Source organism: Monodon monoceros, unplaced genomic scaffold (genome assembly GCF_005190385.1).
Source record: "Monodon monoceros isolate NGI ecotype Baffin Bay Population unplaced genomic scaffold, NGI_Narwhal_1 Super_Scaffold_1, whole genome shotgun sequence".
Taxonomy (NCBI): Eukaryota; Metazoa; Chordata; class Mammalia; order Artiodactyla; family Monodontidae; genus Monodon; species Monodon monoceros.
The window spans coordinates 67,909,324-67,930,047 of NW_021703765.1; the positions used below are offsets into that span (position 1 = coordinate 67,909,324).

Below are 20,724 nucleotides of genomic sequence, written 5' to 3' on the forward strand. Positions count from 1 at the left end.
CAGGGGTCCCCCTCAACTTATCACACTGTTTCCTTTGAAGCTGGGGCCCAAGGGAAGCCCACGAACAACAGCTGGTGTCTCCAGAGTACTCACCGCATGCCTGGCCCTGTGCTAAGCACTTAATCTCATCAGTGCAAGGACCATATGAAAAGGTATGATTACTAATTCCCCATTTATTGATGACACTGTGGACCATCCAGCAGAACGTGGCATGAAGAACAGGAAGAAAGGCTTCAAAGACAGAACTCCTCGGTCCCAAATTGAGCTCCTCCCCTTCCTGAGTCCAGGACCTTAGATAACTGCCTTTATCTCTCTGAGCCTCCACTGACACACCCATAAGATGGGTATAACCCACCATATAGGGTTACAAGGATTAAACGGAATAACCATGCACAGCACTTAAATCATGCCTGGCAGAGAGCAGATTCTCAGTAAACAGTAACAGTTACTAACCCCATCATTAACATCATCATCATTGCCGTCAGCAGTATTGTTACGCTCTGTCACTGAAGGGTGGGACATGCATGTACGGTGAGGTCCTCACTGAGCCACAGCCTCCTGGAGTCTATGATAAGCAAGGCTAAAAGAGACGCCAGAGAGGGTCCATCCATCCCCACTGGGCAAGTCCTTTCCCCTCTCTGAGCCTCAGTTTCCTCATCTGTAAAATGGGGTAATGGTGCCCACTCCAGGGGATCACTGAGATGGCCAAAGCTCTTAGAACAGTACCTGCACCTTGTAAGCACTGGATAATGTCAGCTGCTGTTATTACTTATGGGAAACAGAGGCCAGAAAGAGGGGAGGGGCTTTTGCAGGGCCACCCAGCAAGAGTGGCTAAGCCAACCTGAAGTCGGGTCTCTCGGGGGTTCCATCCTCCTCCCCCTGCCCTCCTGAAGCCTGGGGCTGCCGGCAGGGAAGCCTTCTAGCATCAGCCACTTCAGGGGTTTGTGGCTTTTTTTTTGTTTTTTGCTTTTTTTGCGGTACACGGGCCTCTCACTGTTGTGGCCTCTCACTGTTGTGGCCTCTCCTGCTGCGGAGCACAGGCTCCGGACACGCAGGCTCAGCGGCCATGGCTCACGGGCCTACCCCCTCCGCGGCATGTGGAATCTTTCTGGACCGGGGCACGAACTTGTGTCCCCTGCATCGGCAGGCGGACTCCCAACCACTGCGCCACCAGGGAAGCCCGGTTTATGGCTTTTATAATATAAATGTTTACATCCCACAGCCGCCATTCCAGCTTAACAAATGAATTCAATATGCTTAGAAAATGCAGAATCAATCCTTGCCTGTGGCCCAGAATAGGCCCGGCTGTGGCAGCTGTCAGGCAGGGAGCCAAGCCACCAGCTGGGGGCCTGTGGGCACGGGAAGGCAGGCGGAGGACAGGGCCCAGGCGGGGACCAGCTTCGGGGGGGGTGGGGTCTGCTCTAGGGACACATGGTAATCCTCTCTCAATCCCGCAGCACCGGTGCCAGGGATTGGCGCCTCGCAGATGGGGACACGGAGGCCCCAAGCCTTGCTCGGGCTACCACACCTCTGCTCACCGAGGCTCTTCTGTCTGGAGCATCCTCCCTGATTTCCACTCTGTTTGAGAGATTCGGTTCAAGGGTCTCAGGCCCTAGGACCCCTTGGGTGGGGCTGACCCCTCTGAACTTTGGATGTCTCCTGCCTAGAATTTTCTCCTGGCGTCTCCAACGGCCCTGTCTGGGTCTCCCTCCCTTGATCAGATGGAAATCTCATCTTGGAATGTAAGAATGGCGTTGCCGAGGGCCTACCACCCAATAGGCATAGAGGAGAAGAAGAAAAGGAAGAAAGGAGGGAGAGGAGACAGAGGAAGGAGAGCAGTAAGGGGGGAGCGGAGGGGGAAGAGGGCGAGTGGGGGAGGAGGAAAAGGATGAAGAAAAGGAGGCCACGGGGGGGGGGGGGGGGGGGGGGGAATGGAGCAGCATGAATGCAGCCATGGCCCAGGTGTTCAGAGACCCAGACTCCAGTCCCACATCCCCCCCGGGCTTGTGAGGCTGCAGTGAGCCGACCCCTGTGAATACAGGCAGGGGAATCGAGCCGTGTCCATGGAAATGTTCAACCTCAAACATGCCCCGTGGTCCAGCAGGCCCAGGCCCAGGCCACCACGGCTCCAGAACGCTCACCCCTGCACCGCCTCTACATACAGGAACGTATGCCCACGTGGCGCTGTTTAGAACCCCCCAAAGCAGCAGGAGACTGCCCAAACGCTCATCAGCTGGAGAAGTGCGACATCGACTGAGGCCCCCTCGCCAGGCAAGCCCTGCAGTTAGGGGAGAGAACAGGGGCGCTGCTGTGAGCCACGGGCAGAGAGGCCCCGGCACGCGGAGAAGCAGAGCACGTGGAAATGGAGCCGGTGTGAACTTGTTTATAACAGCGACAGCCAGCCACCCCCGTAGTTGTCATGTGCACAGGTGTAGCTCGTGCTCAGTCTAAAAGGCCTGAGGGTGAAGCCTACACTGGGGACACAGTGACACAGCCACGGCCACTCTCTGCTTTTGAGAGGGACTGCAGCCACGTCCACAGCCACAACTGGGGGAAGGGGTCAGGGACTCGATGTGTTACTGTTCCAGCTACTTATGAATCTATGATGATTCCAAATTAAAAAGTTTAAGAGGAAAAAAAAAAGCCAGCCTGTTAGGGCAGTGGAACTAGCCTGGACCACACGGTCATGGTGAACACACGACATGACATGACACACCTGTCAAATCCCAGAGAATGTACAACACCAAGGGCGAACCCCAAGGTAAACTGAGGACTTCGGTTAATAACTGTGTATCAGTATTGGCTCATCAGTTGTAATAAATGTCACCTTTGCACCTTAACAACGGTCACCTTTAAGGTCAGGAGGATCAAGAGAGTGGGGGGGACCTGCTTTCAACATTCTGTGTTCATCTGTATTGTTTCCATTTTTCATAGGAAGACAACTTTACAGTAATGATTTGTGCAGTTGTTTTAAAACAATAAAAAGAGTAAAACACTTTGCCAAGTGCTTGAATATATGGTGACTGCTTTGCGTTGACAGCATCACTGTTATACTCCCCGTGGCCTTCCGTGCTCAGCGTCTTATCCGGGCTTGGGAAGCATCAGGCCACCTCCTCCTATCCTTGGACGGACTCCCCTGGCTGCTAGATGTTGGGCGGGGTCCCAGCAGAAGATAGGGGGCTGGGTCCCTGTCATCATTACAATCGTCTCTTCTTCCTGCAGGCCCCTCGGCGCTCCCCGAGTTACGGTCCCATCCATTCAGGGACTGATGCCTTTATTAGGACAGGCGCGGAGTGGTGGCCGACTGGCAGCCTCCCTCTATCACTCCATTACAGGGCCCCCCCTGGGTTATACATGGGCCCGACTGCATAATATATTAGGCAATGGGGTCAGCAACAAGTAGACTGGCAAATTTAGTAACAGACAAATAATTAAACCTCCCATCAGCCTTCAGAGCCAAAGGAAAGCAAAGCAACTGGGCCATCAAGGCAGATAACACATCCTTATGATTTTGGGTTCTGAACAGTACTGTCATTTTTATGGAATAATGAGGGACAGCGGGCAGAGTGACAAAGATGCTCAGACTTTCTAGGGAGGGTGTACATCTCTTACAGCTACGGGACCACAGGGATTGGAGAGGATTAAAAACCAGCCCGAGTCACCTTTGTAGACTCAAGCTTTGCCGGGCAAATGCCTGGATGGTGGGCAGGTTTTCCATTAACAATAATAATAGCAATAACAACAAGGGTGTTACATTCAATAGCAATAACAACAAGGCTTTACACATTCAAACTGAATAACTTAAGCCTCCCAAGGACTGTTATCCCCATTCTACAGATGAGGACACTGAGCCTCAGAGGTGGAGAGAGTCACAGATCACGCAGGAGAACTGGGGTGAAACACAGGTCTGCCTAGCCCCAGAGCCCATGCTGTTAGCCTCGATTCCGAGCTCTCCTGCCTCGGTTCTGCTTAGCGGATGCCCTTCCAGGTGAGGGAACGGAGACTGGAAACTGGGGACGGAGCTGAGAAGCTGCTCTTAGAGGGGAGGTGGAGGTCCGAGCACCCAAAATGCACCCAAGGACTGGGCCAGATGAGTGGCCTCACAGAGGAGAAGGACACTAGCTTTGGAGGCAGACAGGCACTGATTCTAACCTTGGCTCCACCACATGGTGCTGTTTGGCCTCGGCAAATTTACATAACCTCTCTGAGCCTCAGCAGCCTGAACTGCCAAGTGGGAATTCCCTCCCTACCTACCTGTCACGGTTGCCGTGGGAATTAAAGGAGAGAACACAGGTAAGTGACTCCCAGTCTTGGGCTGATGTGCAGGACAGCAAGACCACGGGAGCATTTTGTTCAGGGAACATTCCTGAGAAGAGGGTCGTGACTGGTTTTAATCTCACACAGCCAAGAGGTCCTGAGACAGAGAATTGTTTCTTGCTGCAAAAAGGGCTCCTAGGGCTTCCCTGGTGGCGCAGTGGTTGAGAATCTGCCTGCCAATGCAGGAGACACGGGTTCGAGCCCTGGTCTGGGAAGATCCCACATGCCGCTGAGCAACTAGGCCCGTGCGCCACAGCTACTGAGCCTGCGCGTCTGGAGCCTGTGCTCTGCAACAAGAGAGGCCGCGATAGTGAGAGGCCCGCGCACCGTGATGAAGAGTGGCCCCCGCTCGCCACAACTAGAGAAAGCCCTCGCACAGAAACGAAGACCCAACACAGCCATAAATAAATAAATAAAATTTAAAATTTAAAAAAAAAAAAAAAAAAAGGGCTCCGAGTTCCTCCTTGATTTACTCTCCTGTGGGAAAAGGGTCTTGAGGGGCATCAGAGGATACTGGGGGGCACTGGTAACAAAAGTAGGGAGCAGACATCCCAGGAGCATCCTCCTGCCAGGAGGGAGCTGGGAAGTATCTCCAAGCTTTGTGATGCCCTGATTCACAACAGCAGCTCTGACAAGTGCCTGGCACTGAGCTTAGCCCTTGACATACATTTCACTTCATCTGCTCAGCAGACCTGTGAAGTCACTACTGTTTTCAATCCCATCTTACAGGTCAGACAACTGAGTCTCAGAAAGCTTAAGTTCCTTTCTCAACCAACATATTGCCACACCAGTATCTCTCACCTCGTCACTCCCCCATCCAGGGTTGGAGTCTAGACTGCCTGGCCCTTGAAGCTGTGACATAGAGCATGGCAGCAGTGACACTGCATGATAGCTGAGGCCAGCTCAGAAGAGGTGATGCAGTTTCCATGCTGCTCTCTGGAAGCTTCCTTGGAGCCCCAAAGCCGCCAGGCCACAAGGAAGCCCAAACAGGCCCACGCTGGGGACCCAAGATCTGAGACTTGGAGAGATGGAGGTGCCCGGGTAGTCCCGGCGACTCCAGCCCCACTGTTTCTGGGTCAGCCACCCTCTGACCGCAGCCCAGCCCAAGCCCTTCCAAACTGCAGACCCCCAGGAGCTTGGGGAGATAATAAAATGATCATTGCTCAAGCCAGGGAACAACATGGGGCTGATTTGTTATGCAGCAGGGTCACGTGACCAGTCCCAAAGCTAGCAAGTGCTGGAATCCTCACTTCCACTTGAGCACAAGATTGTGTCCCTCCTGACTGCTCTGACCACTACCCCACACTCTCCCTGGCCCTTAGAACCTTTCTCGAAGCTGTGGAAAGAGCACTGGACTGAGAGTCCGGAACTGGACCCCGGTTCTGAAGCTGCCGATCACTAGCACAGAGGTTTCACCATGTGCCCTTAAGCAATGAGCTGCATTCCCTGGGGGCTTGAGTTCTCCACCCCGACCCGGCCCACGTCAGGGCAGGCTTTGATGCCAACAGAGCCAACAGATGACAAAAAGCACTTTGCAAAGAGAAGGGAGTCAGGGCTTGCTGAACCCCGCCCATGTGCCAGGTGGGCGGGATGCAGCCATTACCTGACTAACGATGTAGAACGTAGACAGGGTTTTACCATTTTACAGGCACGGAAGCTGCAGTCCAGAGAGGTGAAATCTCTTGCACAGGTTAAATCACACAGCCAGGAGGTGGAGGAGCCTGAACTCACTGCCGGCCCCGCCCACTGCAGGGCCCAGCGTGTCCCTCCTCCCCCGCCCTCTCCTTGTCAAGTGAGCTCCAGAGAACATCTGTTTGCTGCCAGCTGATTGTTCCATGGGCCACATTTTGCCAAAGGAAAGAAACACGAGGCTGGATAAGTGGTTCCCTGATGGCTCCTGAGGGACAGCCCAGGCCATGAGTCTTGGTTCACAGCAAACCATCCCGCGTCAAATCACCCAGGGGTTTCTGCCTGCCATACCGAGGCAGCCCCCAGGGCCCCCTCCCACGGCCTTCCCAAGGGACCCAGCAGGGACAGTGAGCCTGAGAAACAGAAAGGAGGTGGAGACAGTGCAGAGAGAGGGAAGAACACGGCCTCTTTATGACGGCCGGCCAAGCCAGGAGCCACCGGGCCTGCCCATGGGAGGCAGCCCAGAACGAGAGCATTACTAGCACCGCAGCCGTGTGTGAGACCCCAGACGCTCTCTGCCGCCCTTTCTCCCTCTTCCAGAGGAGGCTCGGGCGAGCCCCAGAACTTGGCCGAGGTCACACACAGCTAAGTAAGAGCCCAAGCTGAGCCCCGAACCCAGGACTAGCTGACTTCAAGACGCCCGTGTCGCTGCTCTGCCACATTCTGGGGCGGGGCGGGGGGGTGGGTGCCCTCTCTGACTCCGACGCTGCCCGGGGCACTGCTGATGACAGGGTGATCCAGAGCCCCACAGGCAGCCAGACTCCTGGGGTCAAGAACACCAAGTCATACGGGCTGGAGGGACCCAGAAGGTGGTGGGGGAAGGTCACGGTGGCAGCGCCCTGCAGGAACTCAGGGGTCAGTGGGGGCCTAATGCCACTCTCCCAAGAGAGGAGACTCAGGAGCCCCCAGGAGTGTGCTGGGGCCGTGATTGATTAAAATGATTTAATCAATCATGCCTGTGTAATGAAACCTCCAAAAACCCCGAACGATGGGACTCAGAGAGCTTCCAGGTCACTGAACACATTGAGGTGCCGGGAGGGTCGCACAGTGAAGGCAGGGAAGCCCCTTGCTCTATAACTTGCCCTGCGCATCTCTTCTGTTTGGCTGTTCCTGAGTTGTATGCCTTACGATAAACAGGCACTGGTAAGTAAAAGCCCTCCTAAGTTCTGTGAGTCATTCTAGCAAATTATCAAACCAAGGAGGGGTCCGTGGGAGCCCAACTTTATAGCTGGTCCATCAGAAGTACAGGTGGCCCAAATTTATGAACAATGTCTGAAGTGGTACAGTCTTGTGGGCCCGAGCCCGTAACCTGCACTAACTCCAAGTAGTAACAGGAGTGTACTAAACTGTAGGACACCCAATTGGTGTCCGGAGAATCAGAGGACTGGTTGGTATAAGGAAAGTCCCACACATTTGGTGTCAGAATTGTCATGAGTAAAAACAGGGCACCCCAGTGAAAAAGTGACATCACCAGCCCTTGGAGCCTGTGAGGCCAGAAGCAGTGGCACACAGGGCCAGGGAGACCAGAGGTGTCGTCTCAGAGGTTAGGCTCAGTGCCTGGGCAGACCTGGGTCCAAATCCCACCTCTGGCTTTAGCGGTGTGCCCTTGGGGATGAGGATGAAACTCTCTGGCAGGCCTCAGTCTCCTCATCTGTAAAATGGGCATCTAATAGTTCTCACTCCTCCTGGGCTAGTCTAAGGCTGTGCAGTGACATCACGTCTATAAGCACTCAGCACAGGGCCCAGGAAAACAGGTCAATTCTCCAGCAAGGAATGACCCTGACAGCCCTCTGCAAAGTCTAGGGAAGGGGAGTGGTCTTTGCAGGGAGACCGGCTGTGGTTCCAAACCTCACTCTGGAACATACTAGCTGTGCAACATCAGGTAAACCGCATTCCTCCTCTTATAAAGCCGTGAGCCAAGTCCTGTGCTCCACACGTTTGGCACTGACTCATTTAATCCTCATGACAAGCCTACAAAGTGGGTGCCATCATTAGCCCCCTTTTACAGAGGAGGAAACTGAGGTTCAGAGAAGCCAAGCCAGGAGGCTGACTCTTGCCCATGGCATTATCCTTCCTCACCAGGTTATTGTATGAATCCAATCAGGTCAAAAGGCACAAGAGAGGTACAAGTGCTTCTGAAACCATCAAACGCTAAACCAATATTAGTGGTGGTTGTCGTTACTGCTGAAACAGTTCAAACATCCTAAGTCCAGTTATAAGGCCTGAAATCTACCCACAGGGACTGATATTGGTTTTTAAAAACAGGATCAGGACTTTCAAAATAAGTTAAGGAAGCTGGGTGCGCTGCGAGGAGAGCATCGTATTAATGAAAAAAAAAAAAACCTGATTAACGGAAATGATTCTTAATATATTTTGAAATGATCTGTTATGACACAAAGCAAAGACATTTATATATGACTTTGAAATCCTTAATAGCTGATTTTAGAGCAACCTATTATTAAATCTTCCAAAGCAGAATATATAGTAAGTAAATCATCAAGCAGGCCTCTCAGGCAGACTGACAGCAGCTCCTCTTAAAATAATTTATAAGGTGGGGTGGGGGGAGGCTGGGAGGAATTATTGCCATAATCATGTATTAATAAAATATTTATAAATGTGCCTTTCTCTTTTATCGTTACAGGCAGCTACAGGTATGAGTCCCGAGCCCACATCAGAGGGGGTGCCCCATGAGCCTCAGGAGAAGAAAGTCAGGCATCAAACTTCTCTGGTGACAGGTCAATAGACTGGGGGCTCCCTTAGCCTCCGTTTTGTCACATCAGAGGCAGAGAGGTTTCAAGTGTGACAATGGAAATCGGAAGGTAGGTCCCAACCGCCTTGTTCTCTCCCTAGGCTTTGCTAAGTGCCGGGAGGGAGCAAGCCTATTTGAGTTGAGCAAAGCAGAGAGGCACGTGGCTGCGACACCCTGGGAGAGTCACCTAACCCAGGCTCAACAACACAGTCTACTGAGGGACTGCCTTGAGCTAGAAGCATGGATGACCTGTCCACCACCCCTCACCCTGGCCATTCCGTACATACCACGCCACACGTGTCCCTGGCCTGTCACTACAGGTACCTGTCTGCGCCTCTCTGCTTTCTTGGCTGCCGGAACATGCTCAGCTCATGCATGGGGCAGGCTGGAAGGGCAGGGGGGAATGCTCCCCGGGAGCAACCTTCAACCAGGGAGAAGCAGGAGGCGGTATAGATCAATATCCCAGCTCCCTCACCCCTCGGGTAATACTCGATGAGGAGGCATGTTCTTCAGAGTCTCCCAGAGGTCCCGAGAGATACTGGCCCCCCACTTCCCAGAGCTAATCCACTCCTTAAGCCTCCAGCATCACCTGCCTCTCTTCCCTCACTTCCCTATCGGTTCCTCCTGATACCCCCTCCCCCAAAGCCTACATGCAATTTTTGTCTCAGGGTGTGCCTCCGGGGAAAGCAGCTTAATTCAGCTTTCTCTGCTTTACTCCATTTAATCCTCACACCAACCCCAGCCTTGGCCCAATGAAAGAGAAGGCCTCTCTGAAACTCAGAGAAGTTTGGTTTTGAACTCAGATCTGCCTCCCTCAAGTGCCCATAGCCTGGAGTGTTTTTTGGGGGGGGCTGTGTTGGGTCTTCGTTGCTGCATGGGCTTTTCTCCAGTTGCGGGGAGCGGGGGCTACTCTTCGTTGCGGTGCACAGGCTTCTCACTGTGGTGGCTTCTCCTGTTGCGGAACACGGGCTCTAGAGCGCAGGCTCAGTAGTTGTGGTGCACGGGCTTAGCTGCTCCGTGGCATGTGGAATCTTCCCGGACCAGGGCTCGAACCTGTGTCCCCTGCACTGGCAGGCAGATTCTTAACCACTGCACCATCAGGGAGTCCCCAGCCTGGAGTTCATTGCACCTAGACCTTCTGAGCCTCAGTTTTCTATTCTGTAAAATAGATTTGCTTCCTTCCACACATCCCCAATCTATAGATGCCTGTGCTCCAACTCTAAACCTTCCCACAGCTTTTCTGATCTGAACTGTGCAATGACATCCCAAATCCCAGTCCATTTACAAAGCTGGCTGATTTCCAAATGGTCAGGGCGTTGAGCACGGCCCACGGCTGATTTTTGGAAAAGGCAGGTGGCATTTGATTTTTCCATGTTTGCCCAGTTAAGCATGTCTGCCCTTGGCTTGGACCAACTGTGGACCCCCTACCCTACCTATTTCTGACTCAGCATAACTTCTAGAAATGTCCAAAGTCAAATCAGTGGACCAATGCAGCTCAAGTGTATGAAAATCAAAAGAACAGGCCACAAGGCCCACGGGTATGGGAATGGCAGGAATAACATGCCAGCATATTCCAAAGAAGTCTGCTGCCCCACAGAGGAATAGCCCAGAACGTCAGCCAGAGTCAGCACACAGCTCCAGAGGACAGACCTCCATGCCCACATGTATCCATTCAAAAAGTAAATTCCAACTCTATGTTCTGGGCCCAAAGGAAGCCACTCTCTACAGGAAACAGCTAGACAAAGACACAATCACAGTATAAGGTGCCACAAGCCCCACGAAGGCAGGAGCCACACTGCTCTTGACAGTGACTGTCTCCCCGGGACCTTGCGTAGTGCCAAACGCAACAGCACAGGAGTCTGGTTAGGGAAGCGAGGAGCCTTGAATGCCAAGTCAAGGAATTTTACTTGATGGAGCGGACGAGAGAGAGCCTCAGGAGGAGTGTAAGCAGGGAACGGCACAACAGGTCTACGTTTTAGAAAGGAGCCCAGTGGCCACAATGAGGGTGGAGCCAAGCCATATGCAACGACGCTACCTCAATAGTCCAAGCAAAAAAGGGACTAGCAAATACTTAGTCTAAGGTGATAACAGTAAGAATAGAGAAGTCAGGACAGAAATGCTGTCACAGAAAGTATCTACAGGGCAAGGTCAACGACTGGATAGGGATGGGAGAGGGAGACCAACTTGAAGTAGGGACAATAAGCAAACAGACAGTTAAGGCTGGGGAGCAGGTTTGGGAGGAGAAGGAGAGCTGGGTGAGCTTCAGGGCACATGGTGTGAGCATCTCCAAGATGTCTAGACAGGAAAACATCACCTTCAGTGCATGGACCCAGCCTCCTCTCACCCGTTTCAGGGTGTCTCTTCTCAGCACAGTAACCACTAGCTACATGTGGCTATTTAAATGTATGTTAATTAGAAATTAATGCAATGACAAATTCAACGCCTCGGTTGCACCAGCTGCATGTCAAAAGCTCGACAGCCACATACTGCCAGCGGCCACCCTACTGGACAGAGAACCTCCCCCTATCATCACAGAAAGTTCCACTGGACAGTGCTGGGTTACGCGGTTGCTTGAAACACCCAGCCCGCTGCCTTCTCGGCACGCCTGGTTCGGCAGCCTCCCCGAGAGCAGTCCCAGAGACGTGGAAGATGACAGGCTGACCCTGTCCCACCTCACGGAAAGAAGGGCCTTGACAGGCACCTGCTGGTGGAGACAGCCGGCAGCCCAGGTGAGCCCGGCGGCAAGCACGTACCTTTGCAGGCCCCCGCCGCACCCAGGTGGTAGATGGCTGCCAACACCCGCCAAATGGCCCTCTGCTCGCTCTCCAAAATGCCCAGCGTCTCCATGGCGCCCTGGAGCTGGGCGAAGGCAGCCGCCGCCCTCTGCTTATCTTCAGGCTGAGAGCAAGGGGAGAGAGGAAGACAAACAGGCCGTCACGGTGGAGGAAATGCAAACTTGCAAGTGGAAGCAGGGCTCAGTCTGAGGGGAAAGTGTGGTCATTTTATGACCATGGTAAATCACCCACGATTAATCTGGGGAGTACTGACACACAGAACTCAGGCTGCTGGGAAAGTTATAAAAATCATTTCTATCTGACTTTGGAAGGCGACATGATTTTTATTCACTCGTGTGTTCATTCAATAGATTTGAGGCTCTGCACCATGCTGGGCTCTGGAGAGACAGAGATGAGCGAAATCCAGAACTTGACTTTGAGGACCTCTCAAGCTAGGAGTGGAAAGAGACTTAAAAACAACTAAGTGCGAAACAGGCTAAGTGGGGGACTGTGGGATCTCAGAGGAGGGCCTGGCCAATTAATCCCACTCGAGAGAGTCAAAGAGAATGTCGCAGAAGATGAGACAAGATTGTGATTGAAGTCTGAAAGACAAATAGGTAGAGCTGACCAACTGGATGGGATAAAAGACCTGATGGGCAGAGGGGACAACAGGAACAAAGGACATCTTTGGAGACAACAGGTGTTCAACTGAACATGGACAGAGAAGCAGGTATTTTTGGAGGTGGGCCAGACAGAGTGGGGGAGGAAATAAGCACGAGAAGCTGGCCGGTGCCATGGAGAAGGCCTCAAACACAGTATTAAAGGGCATAGGCTTAAAACTCCAGCCACAATGGACAAACACACATCCCTATTTACACTCCTGGACCTGTGGCAGACAACACCAATCGATGAAGACCCCACAGCAAACCAGCGAGTCCAGATCCTTTTCAGGATGTCCCCCCTTGCAGCCCCACCCAATGGTCTGCCTCAGCAACTGAAACAGACCCTGTCTGCCATGCCCGGGGCACGCAGAGGGAAACTGCCGAGGATTTTTAAGCAGGAAAGAGAAAATAGTATGAGCAGGTGTTTATGGGTTGTAGGGTATCACTTTTCCTTTTTCAGATTTATGATCCCCATTATGTTTGCTTTTTTTAAAGAATAAATTCATATATTTCTTTATTTATTTTTGGCTGCCTTGGGTCTTCATTGCTGTGCACGGGCCTCCTCTAGTTGCGGCGAGCAGGGGCTATTCTTCGTTGTGGTGCGCGGGCTTCTCATTGCGGTGGCCTCTTTTGTTGCAGAGCACGGGCTCTAGGTGCGTGGGCTTCAGTAGTTGTGGCACGTAGGCTCTGTAGTTGTGGCTCATGGGCTCTAGAGCACCGGCTCAGTAGTTATGGCGCACGGGCTTAGTTGCTCTGCGACAGGTGGGATCTTCCTGGACCAGGGCTCGAACCCGTGTCCTCTGCACTGGCAGGCAGATTCTCAACCACTGCGCCACCAGGGAAGTGCCCCCAATTATGTCTGATTGAATATTAAAATTAGTCTGAAACTCCTAACTCCACACACACCACCTGGCCAAGGAGACGCGACCCAGAAGCCTGCTGGGTTGAGAGGAAGTGAGCTGGGGATGAGAATTCTTTTGTCAATAATCCTCCAACAGATAATGAGGACCTGATTTGCACGTGGCCTGTTGACAGAGCTTGGGTGATGAACCGTAAGCTGTCAAAGCCGGAAAGTCCTTGAATTTTATGGAGTCCAATGCTCCATAAAATTAGTATCAGATACAGGATTAGTATCAGATACAGGATTAGAATCAGGCTTTCTGACTCCCCGTCCAGGCCACTCGTCCCCTCCGCTCAAGCCACTTCTTCTAACTGCGAAAGAAACCTGCAAGGATCATTGACCCATTGGGACAATGTCAAAGCACGCAGTGACATTGAGAGATTCGCTGTGGAAACATTTCAATTAATAGCAAAAGCATGTTCCACTGATCCATCATATTTCTGGGGCACCACAGGACCACAAAAACCCTAGCAACAAGCAGCTCAACCTAGCAACTGCAGCTGCTCCGCTGGAGCAAACGGAGGAGAGGAAGGCATCTTACCAACATGCTCTTGGTTATTTATGAGATTGCAAAGTAGCAGAGAAAGGACACCAAAAGGACGGTGGCAACACATTTATTGTGGCTCCCACTGTCAGCCATGAGCATTTGACTTTAAATTACAGGCAGACTCCACCATCTGCCACTTAGCTCATACGAACGGGAGAATTAGAAAACTTCCACTAAAGCTTGTCTGCTTCTTTTTCTCTCCTCCCCACCTCCCCCAGTCTCTGCTGCAACAGAAGACACGGAGGGATGAATATATACGCTTCTGATCTAAAGCAATCAGAATCACGAGGATGTTTACAGTTCCCTAAAGTTCTAGGGAGCCAGACACCTCTGCATAATGTCCTGACAAAAGCCAGTCCCTGCCTCAAAATCACGAAAATAGAAATCAGATCAGTGGGATAAACCAACTCACGGCCAAAATGTCTACCAAGAAGAGAATGGATAAACAGTGGGTGGTCCAGCCAGGGCACAGTGACGGGGTACCACGCAGCAATGAAAAAGATCACGTCACTGATCATGCAAGCACGTGTATGAACCCCACAGATTCCACGTGAGACAAAGGAGCCATGTACAAAAGAACATGCACTGTGGATTCTGGTTACATGAAGTCCAGATGTGGGCAAAACTACCCTATGGGAAGAGAAGTTCGGATGATAACTCAGGTGGGAGGGATGCCTCTGATGGGGTGGGGACTCAAGGGAGCCTTTACTGGAATGAGGAATGTTCTAGATGTTGAGCTGGTGTGGGGTCACAGGTGCGTGTAAGAATATAATCATCACTGAGTTGTACACTTAAAATTAGGGCTTTCATAAACATTTGACTGTATGTCTCAACTGAATTGAAAAAAAGAAGTGAAAAAGTAAAAGCTGACTCAGAAGATGCCCAGGCTTCGTCTGATGCAATTAAAGCCTCAAGGTTAACCCAAGATGGCAGGTAATTTAGTGCAAAAACTAAAATCCAAAATGTCCTCTCCACATTCAACCGGGCTGCATTTAGAGCACGCAGGAGATTCCGACAATGCAGAGAGGGGCCAGGTTTGGATTTGGAGGCAGACGGAACTGCGTGTTCTCTCGGCTCTGCGTCCCTGCGGTGTGACTGCACAAATCTCTTGCCCTTGCGCTGGAGGCTCAGTTTCCACGACTGTAGGATGAAAATAACAGCCAAACCTCCTCCCAGGCCACTGTGAGGATTAAATAAGTTGAAGTGTGTAAAGCACCAGCACAGTGCCCAGCACACAATGGCACTCAGTTAATGCTGGGCTCGACCCCATGCCTTTGCCCAGGCTGTCAGGCCTTCCAGAGACACCTTCCCTGCTGCTGTACATTAGTCCCTGGCAAGTGAATCAGGCGTGGCCCGTCCTTGAGGGGCTCCCAGTCCAATAAGGGGGACAGATGTGCAGACAGACACTGACAGCACAGGGTGAGGCTGGGCCTGGGGAGGGGTAAGGAGGCGACTTCCGGGAAGAAGCGCTGTATGAAGCCACCAGCACGAGCAGGAGAAGCGGGCACTGGGCAGGCAGGCAGCCAGGGTCTCCTAGCAGAAGGGCGCGCGGCTGGAAGACATGGTGCGTTAGGTGCCAAGCCCCCTGAGGGGGCACGTGCAGGCCTCTCTCACAGGGTGCAGGGCCGCAGAGAGCCACGGTCTGCAGCTGGGCGCTGCTCTCTGGTGGAGGGTGCGGTACCAGGGGCCTCCCTGGCCGAGGGAACCGGCCCCTGGAGTTCTGCCCCTGGCTATAAACCCAGTTCAGGCCGGGGTCGCACTCTGCTTCACGGGGATGTAAACCACACCCCCTCCTCCAGAGCCAGGGTGGGCTCCCCTGTGTCTCTACAACCAACCAACCCAGGGCTGGAAGGATTCCCACGGTTCCAGCCCCTGGATCTGGAGCCGGATCTGGGAGGGAAATGCAGAACACTGACTCTATTCATTTGCAAAAGAAACGTGGGTGCCTGCACAGGTGGGTGAACTTGACGGAGACCACGGGGAGGGCAGGACAGGCGTCCAGCCATAGCCAAGGGCTCCCTTTACCTCAACACTGACGGGCCCACGTTCTCTCCAGGCACTGCAAGTCCATTTAAGGAGGGAGAAGAGAAGGGTTAACTGAGTACCTACAATGCTGCACTAGGTGCTTTTACCTTGTAAGGCAGCTGTGAGTCTCTCCAATTGTCAGAGGAGAAATTGAGGCTCAGAGAGGCTAAGGCACTTGCCCAAGGCCACCCAGATGGGGAGGGACAGAGTGACTGTACGCCAGATTCTTTACTGAGCGCCTACCCTAGGAGCAGACCGAGGATCAGGGTGTTGCTCCACCCATTCCACAGGGGGAAAAACTGAAGCTGAGAGAGAAAAAGTGACCCAAGAGTGCACACTGGGGCACATCCCAGAGCACGCAGTCTTCAGCCAGGGCACAGACCTGAGATGACAGCGAGGGACGAACAAGAGAGACCATTTGGAGTCAGGCCAACCTGGATTCCCTGCTTCTGCCACTTAAAAGCTGTGTGCCCTTAAGCAAGTAGTTTCACCTCTCTGAGCCTGATTACTCCTCCCAACCAACAGATGTGATAATAATCCCTTCTGTCAAAGGATCCTTAGGAGAATTAAGTAAGAGAAAGCTCCTGGCAGAGCCCCTGGCAGGAGTGCCTGATCCCCCATCCTTCTGTCTGGAGCCCATTCCTCCACAGCTGATGCCTGGGTCATAAAAAATAAATGCGCCTTGGGCCAAAGCCTGGCTGCTGCCAGCCAGAAGCAAACTGCTGGGAGGCAAGGATTATTATTATTATTATGATCACTGCTGCTGGTACTTTTTTAAAACATCAGTCTAGGTTGTGGAAAAATAAATTATAGAGAAGAAAATAATATGAAAGCTTTGTGATTTCAAGTGTGTCCTGGTGTCCTAACAGATCTCAAATAAGTTCCATTTAAAGCTGAAATGTGGGGTTTCCCTGGTGGCGCAGTGGTTAAGAATCCGCCTGCCAACGCAGGGGACACAGGTTCGAGCCCTGGTCCGGGAAGGGAAGATCCCACCTGCTGCGGAGCAACTAAGCCCGTGTGCCACAACTGCTGAGCCTGCGCTCTAGAGCCCGAGCTCCGCAACAAGAGAAGCCACCACGGTGAGAAGCCCGCGCACTGCAATGAAGACCCAATGCAGCCAAAAATAAAATAAATAAATTTTATAAATAAATAAGTAAGTAAAAGCTGAAATGTGGCAGGCAGGGAGGACGCAGCGCAGGGACCAGGAGGGGAAGCTGGCCATCAGCGAGCGAAGGCGGTCACGGAGGGCCAACACCACCCCAAGGGCTGGCTTCCCCACAACCTGGCCCTGCTCCAGCTGACAGCCCCCCGGGCCCACACCCTCACCCTGTGCTCTGCAACCACTGCACTGCTGGCTCTCCCCTGGCGTTGCCGCTGCATCAGGAGCTCGGTGCAGCAGGAAGGCTGGCCTCACTGCACCTGCCTAACTTCTCTCACAGTCCAAGACCAGCTTGTACTCACCTCCTCCAGGTAGCCCTCTCTGATACAACTTCAACCCTCCAGGCCTGCCCGTATAATATTTGGGACACACTTAAGTTAAAAAAAAATATTTGATGTTTATGTGAAACTCGAATTTAACCGGGCATCATGTATTTTTTCCAGCTTTACTGAATTATAATTGACAAATAAAAATTGTATATTTTTAGGTGTGCAATGTGAGGATTTGATACACATAAACGTTGTAAAATTATTACCGCAATGAAGTTAACTAATACACCCATCACCTCACATAGTTACCATTTCTTGGTGTGTGGTAAGAACACGTAGGTTCTACTCTCCCAGGATATTTCAAATGTACAGTAAGTCCAATATTATTAACTATAGTCACCGTGCTGTTAGATCAGTTACAAGATGAATATGGTCTAGGTATCCCATATTTTTATTTGCTGACTCTGGCGACTTCGGGGGCTTGTACTTAGCAACTCTCATTCTTGGGGTGATTTCCTGACCACCAAATTCCTTCACTGAGCTAGTACCTGATGGCCCAATCCCAGAAAACTAGCCCAGGCTTGTATCAAAGACTGACGAATTTCCAGCTTGTATTTTTGCTCTTAGAGAACAAAGAAAACACTCTCCATACCTGCCAGGTAGCAGGGTGAGAACAAAGAAATACCCTACCAGTTCCCACAGATCAACTGGTCTAAAAAAACAACCCCCAGAAACACACAAAAAAAGAAAGCCACTTCAAACACCTCCTTGACTGGGTTCACACTGCGCCCCACTCCTGTATGCGAACTGTGAACAAACATGTCAGGCTGAGATGCTCACGAGGGCCTGGCTTGAGCCCTTCTCCTCCTCAAAACCAAGAAAACAAACAACAATGCTCTTGCTGATTCAAATGGATACGTGTGGCCCAACCTCATTAAAGAAAACCCAGCACTGGGACAGCCTCGCATCCCCTGCCGTCCTGAGGCCAGTCTGGGCTCCTAGCGGCCGGAAACCAGGGGGGAGAAGAGGCATTAAAGAAGAACATACTGCAAGTCCCCCCGGTGGAGGGGGGTGTCAGACAGGTGAAGCCGGGGGAGCCGCATCACCTCACTTCATCCCACTCCACTCACTGTCGAAACAGACTCACCAACAGTGGTTCTCAAAGCGGGGTCCCCGGACCCACAGCTTCAGCATCACCTGGGGACTTGTGAGAAATGCAGATTCTCAGGCCCTAGCCCAGACCTACTTAATCAGTAACTCTGTGGATAGCACCCAGCAGAGAGAGAGAGAGAGAGAGAGAGAGTGAGACAGCCTTACTGAGGTGTAATTGGCAAAAATAAACCACTCATCTTTAACAAGTACACTGTGATAAGCTCTGACATATACACCCGTGAAAGCCTCAGCACTCAAGACAATGGACACATCCATCACCCGCAAAAGTTCCCTTTCATAATCCTCTCTCCCCTCCTCCTGCAACCAAAACCCCGGGGCAACCATTGACCTGTCTGCTGTCACAGCGGATTCATTTGCATTTTCTAGAGTTTCAAATACATGGGGTTATATGGTTGTACTCTTTCATCTGAGATTTTTCACTCAGCACAATTATTTTGAGAGCCATCATGTTCTTGGGTTTATCAGCAGTTCATCGTTACTTCTGAGTACTATACTACCTTTATGGTTTTCTACAATGAATTCACCCATTCACCTGTTAATAGACATTTTGGGTAGTTTCTAGGTTTGGGCTCTTACACATAAAACTGCTAATGAACTTTCATGTAAAATAAATTTTCCACGGATGTACACTTCCATTCTCCTGCATAAATACCTAGGAGTAGACTAGCGTGCCACATGGGAGGTGTATGTTTAACTTTGTAAGAGACCGTTTTCCAACGTGGCGCACTATTTTCCACTCCCATCAGCAGGGTGTGACAGTTCCAGTTACCCCACATTCTCACCAGCATTGGTATGATCAATCTTTTCAAGTGTAGACACTCCAGTAATTGTGTAGTAGTATTTCACCGTGGTTCGAGTTTCAATTTCTTTAATGACTAAGGAGGTTTAACATACTTTCAACATGCCATCTAAGTACCTTCTTTGGGGAAGTCTATGCTGAAATCTTTTGCCCATCTTTTTTGTTGGGTTATTTATGAGTTCTGAGAGTCATTTATAAATTCTGGATTCAAAGACTTTATCAGATATGTGATTTGCAAGTATTTTCTCCCAGTCTGTGGCTTGTATTTTCATATTAACAGTGACACTCAAAGCGCAGAAGTTCTTAATTTCAACAAAGTGCGATTCATCAATTTGTTCTCTCATGGACTGTGCTTTTGGGGTCATATCTATGAAGCCTTTGCCCGATCCAAAGTTACAGAAATTTTCCTCCTATCTTCTTCTAGAAATTTTATGATTTTAAGTTTTACATTAAGGTCTATGATCCATTTTATTTGGTCAATTTTTGTACATGGTGTGAATTTGTGGACTGAAGTTCTTTTTTTTTGCATGACGATACCAAATTATTCCAGCGCCATTTGTTTCCCCGACATGTATGTTTGGAAAAGTGCTTCAGAGTAGAAATGATTCACTCCCCTCTGCCTGGTAAACTCCTACTCATCCTTCAAAACCCAGGTCAGATGTCCCCTTGGCTAAGAAGCCTTCCCTGACTGAGGCCAAGTAGCTTTCATCTATCCTCTGGTGTACAGAATGTTGTACAAACTCTGGCATTTCTCTTATCCCACATGATTGCATTAATTCCCAAGTCTTTCTCTCTTGATAGGGTGAAAATTCAGGGATGAGGACCATAATCCCAGCACTCAGCACAGGCCTGGCACAGAGGGTGATGGTAGGAGTGGGGGTGGGGGTGGGTGACTCAAAACTATTTTTAAAATATAAAAAAATAAAAGAATAAACAAATGAACAATGTGCTTTTTTAAACAACTGAATACCACCTCTCAAGGCCCTACTCACAGGGCCCATCTTCCAGGAAGCCACATTAATCATCAACAATATTTCCTAAGAAAACTGCCACTGACTGATGTAATCCAAGCCCAGGGCTAGCTGCTTTCTGCACATCGTTTCATTTAATCCTGACAACAGGTCCATGAGGCAGATACCACTACTATTGTTATTATACCGAAGAGGACACAGACATTCAGAGGCTAGGGTCCATATCCAGCAAGTGTCAGAGCCGGGGTTTGAACCCAGATAGCCTGTCCTGGAGACCGCGCCCTTACCTCTAACAAACCACCTCCTAGTTCCCTTTATTTGCACAAGACTCATTTCCCTGACAAGCCCAGGCCCCATAAAGGCAACCCTGCCTCCCCCACATGACCAGCTCTTGCCAACTACTCACCCCAGTGACAGAGGGACGAGTCACACAGGGGACCCTCCCATCTTGGCCATGGGGACACAGACACCCACTCACACCCAGAAGGACCTCCTCTTTACCTTAGGCCACACGCCCATGCCAAAGGAGCTGCTGTCTGCCAGCTGGTGCAGGTACAGTTCTGTCCTGGAAACAGAGAACGGACCAGAAGTAAGGGAGGACCCACCCACCCCAGTGGCCTGGAGGGCAGGTGGTCACCACGGCATGGGGCTCCACACAGTGCCCCAGGCGGCCCCAGCGTCTGCCTCAG

At 51.3% G+C, this 20,724-nt stretch overlaps 1 protein-coding gene across 1 annotated transcript in view; it reads right to left on the reverse strand.

Annotated features, from left to right (window-relative positions):
* Window positions 1-20,724, reverse strand: part of MYO18B (myosin XVIIIB) — a 212,530-nt gene that overhangs the window by 181,984 nt on the left and 9,822 nt on the right. The window contains exons 5-6 of the mRNA XM_029224307.1: window positions 20,537-20,600; window positions 11,509-11,653 (exon numbers count right to left, since the gene is read on the reverse strand). Coding sequence (XP_029080140.1) covers window positions 11,509-11,653; window positions 20,537-20,600 — 209 coding nt within the window. The remainder of the gene's footprint in view (window positions 1-11,508; window positions 11,654-20,536; window positions 20,601-20,724) is intronic.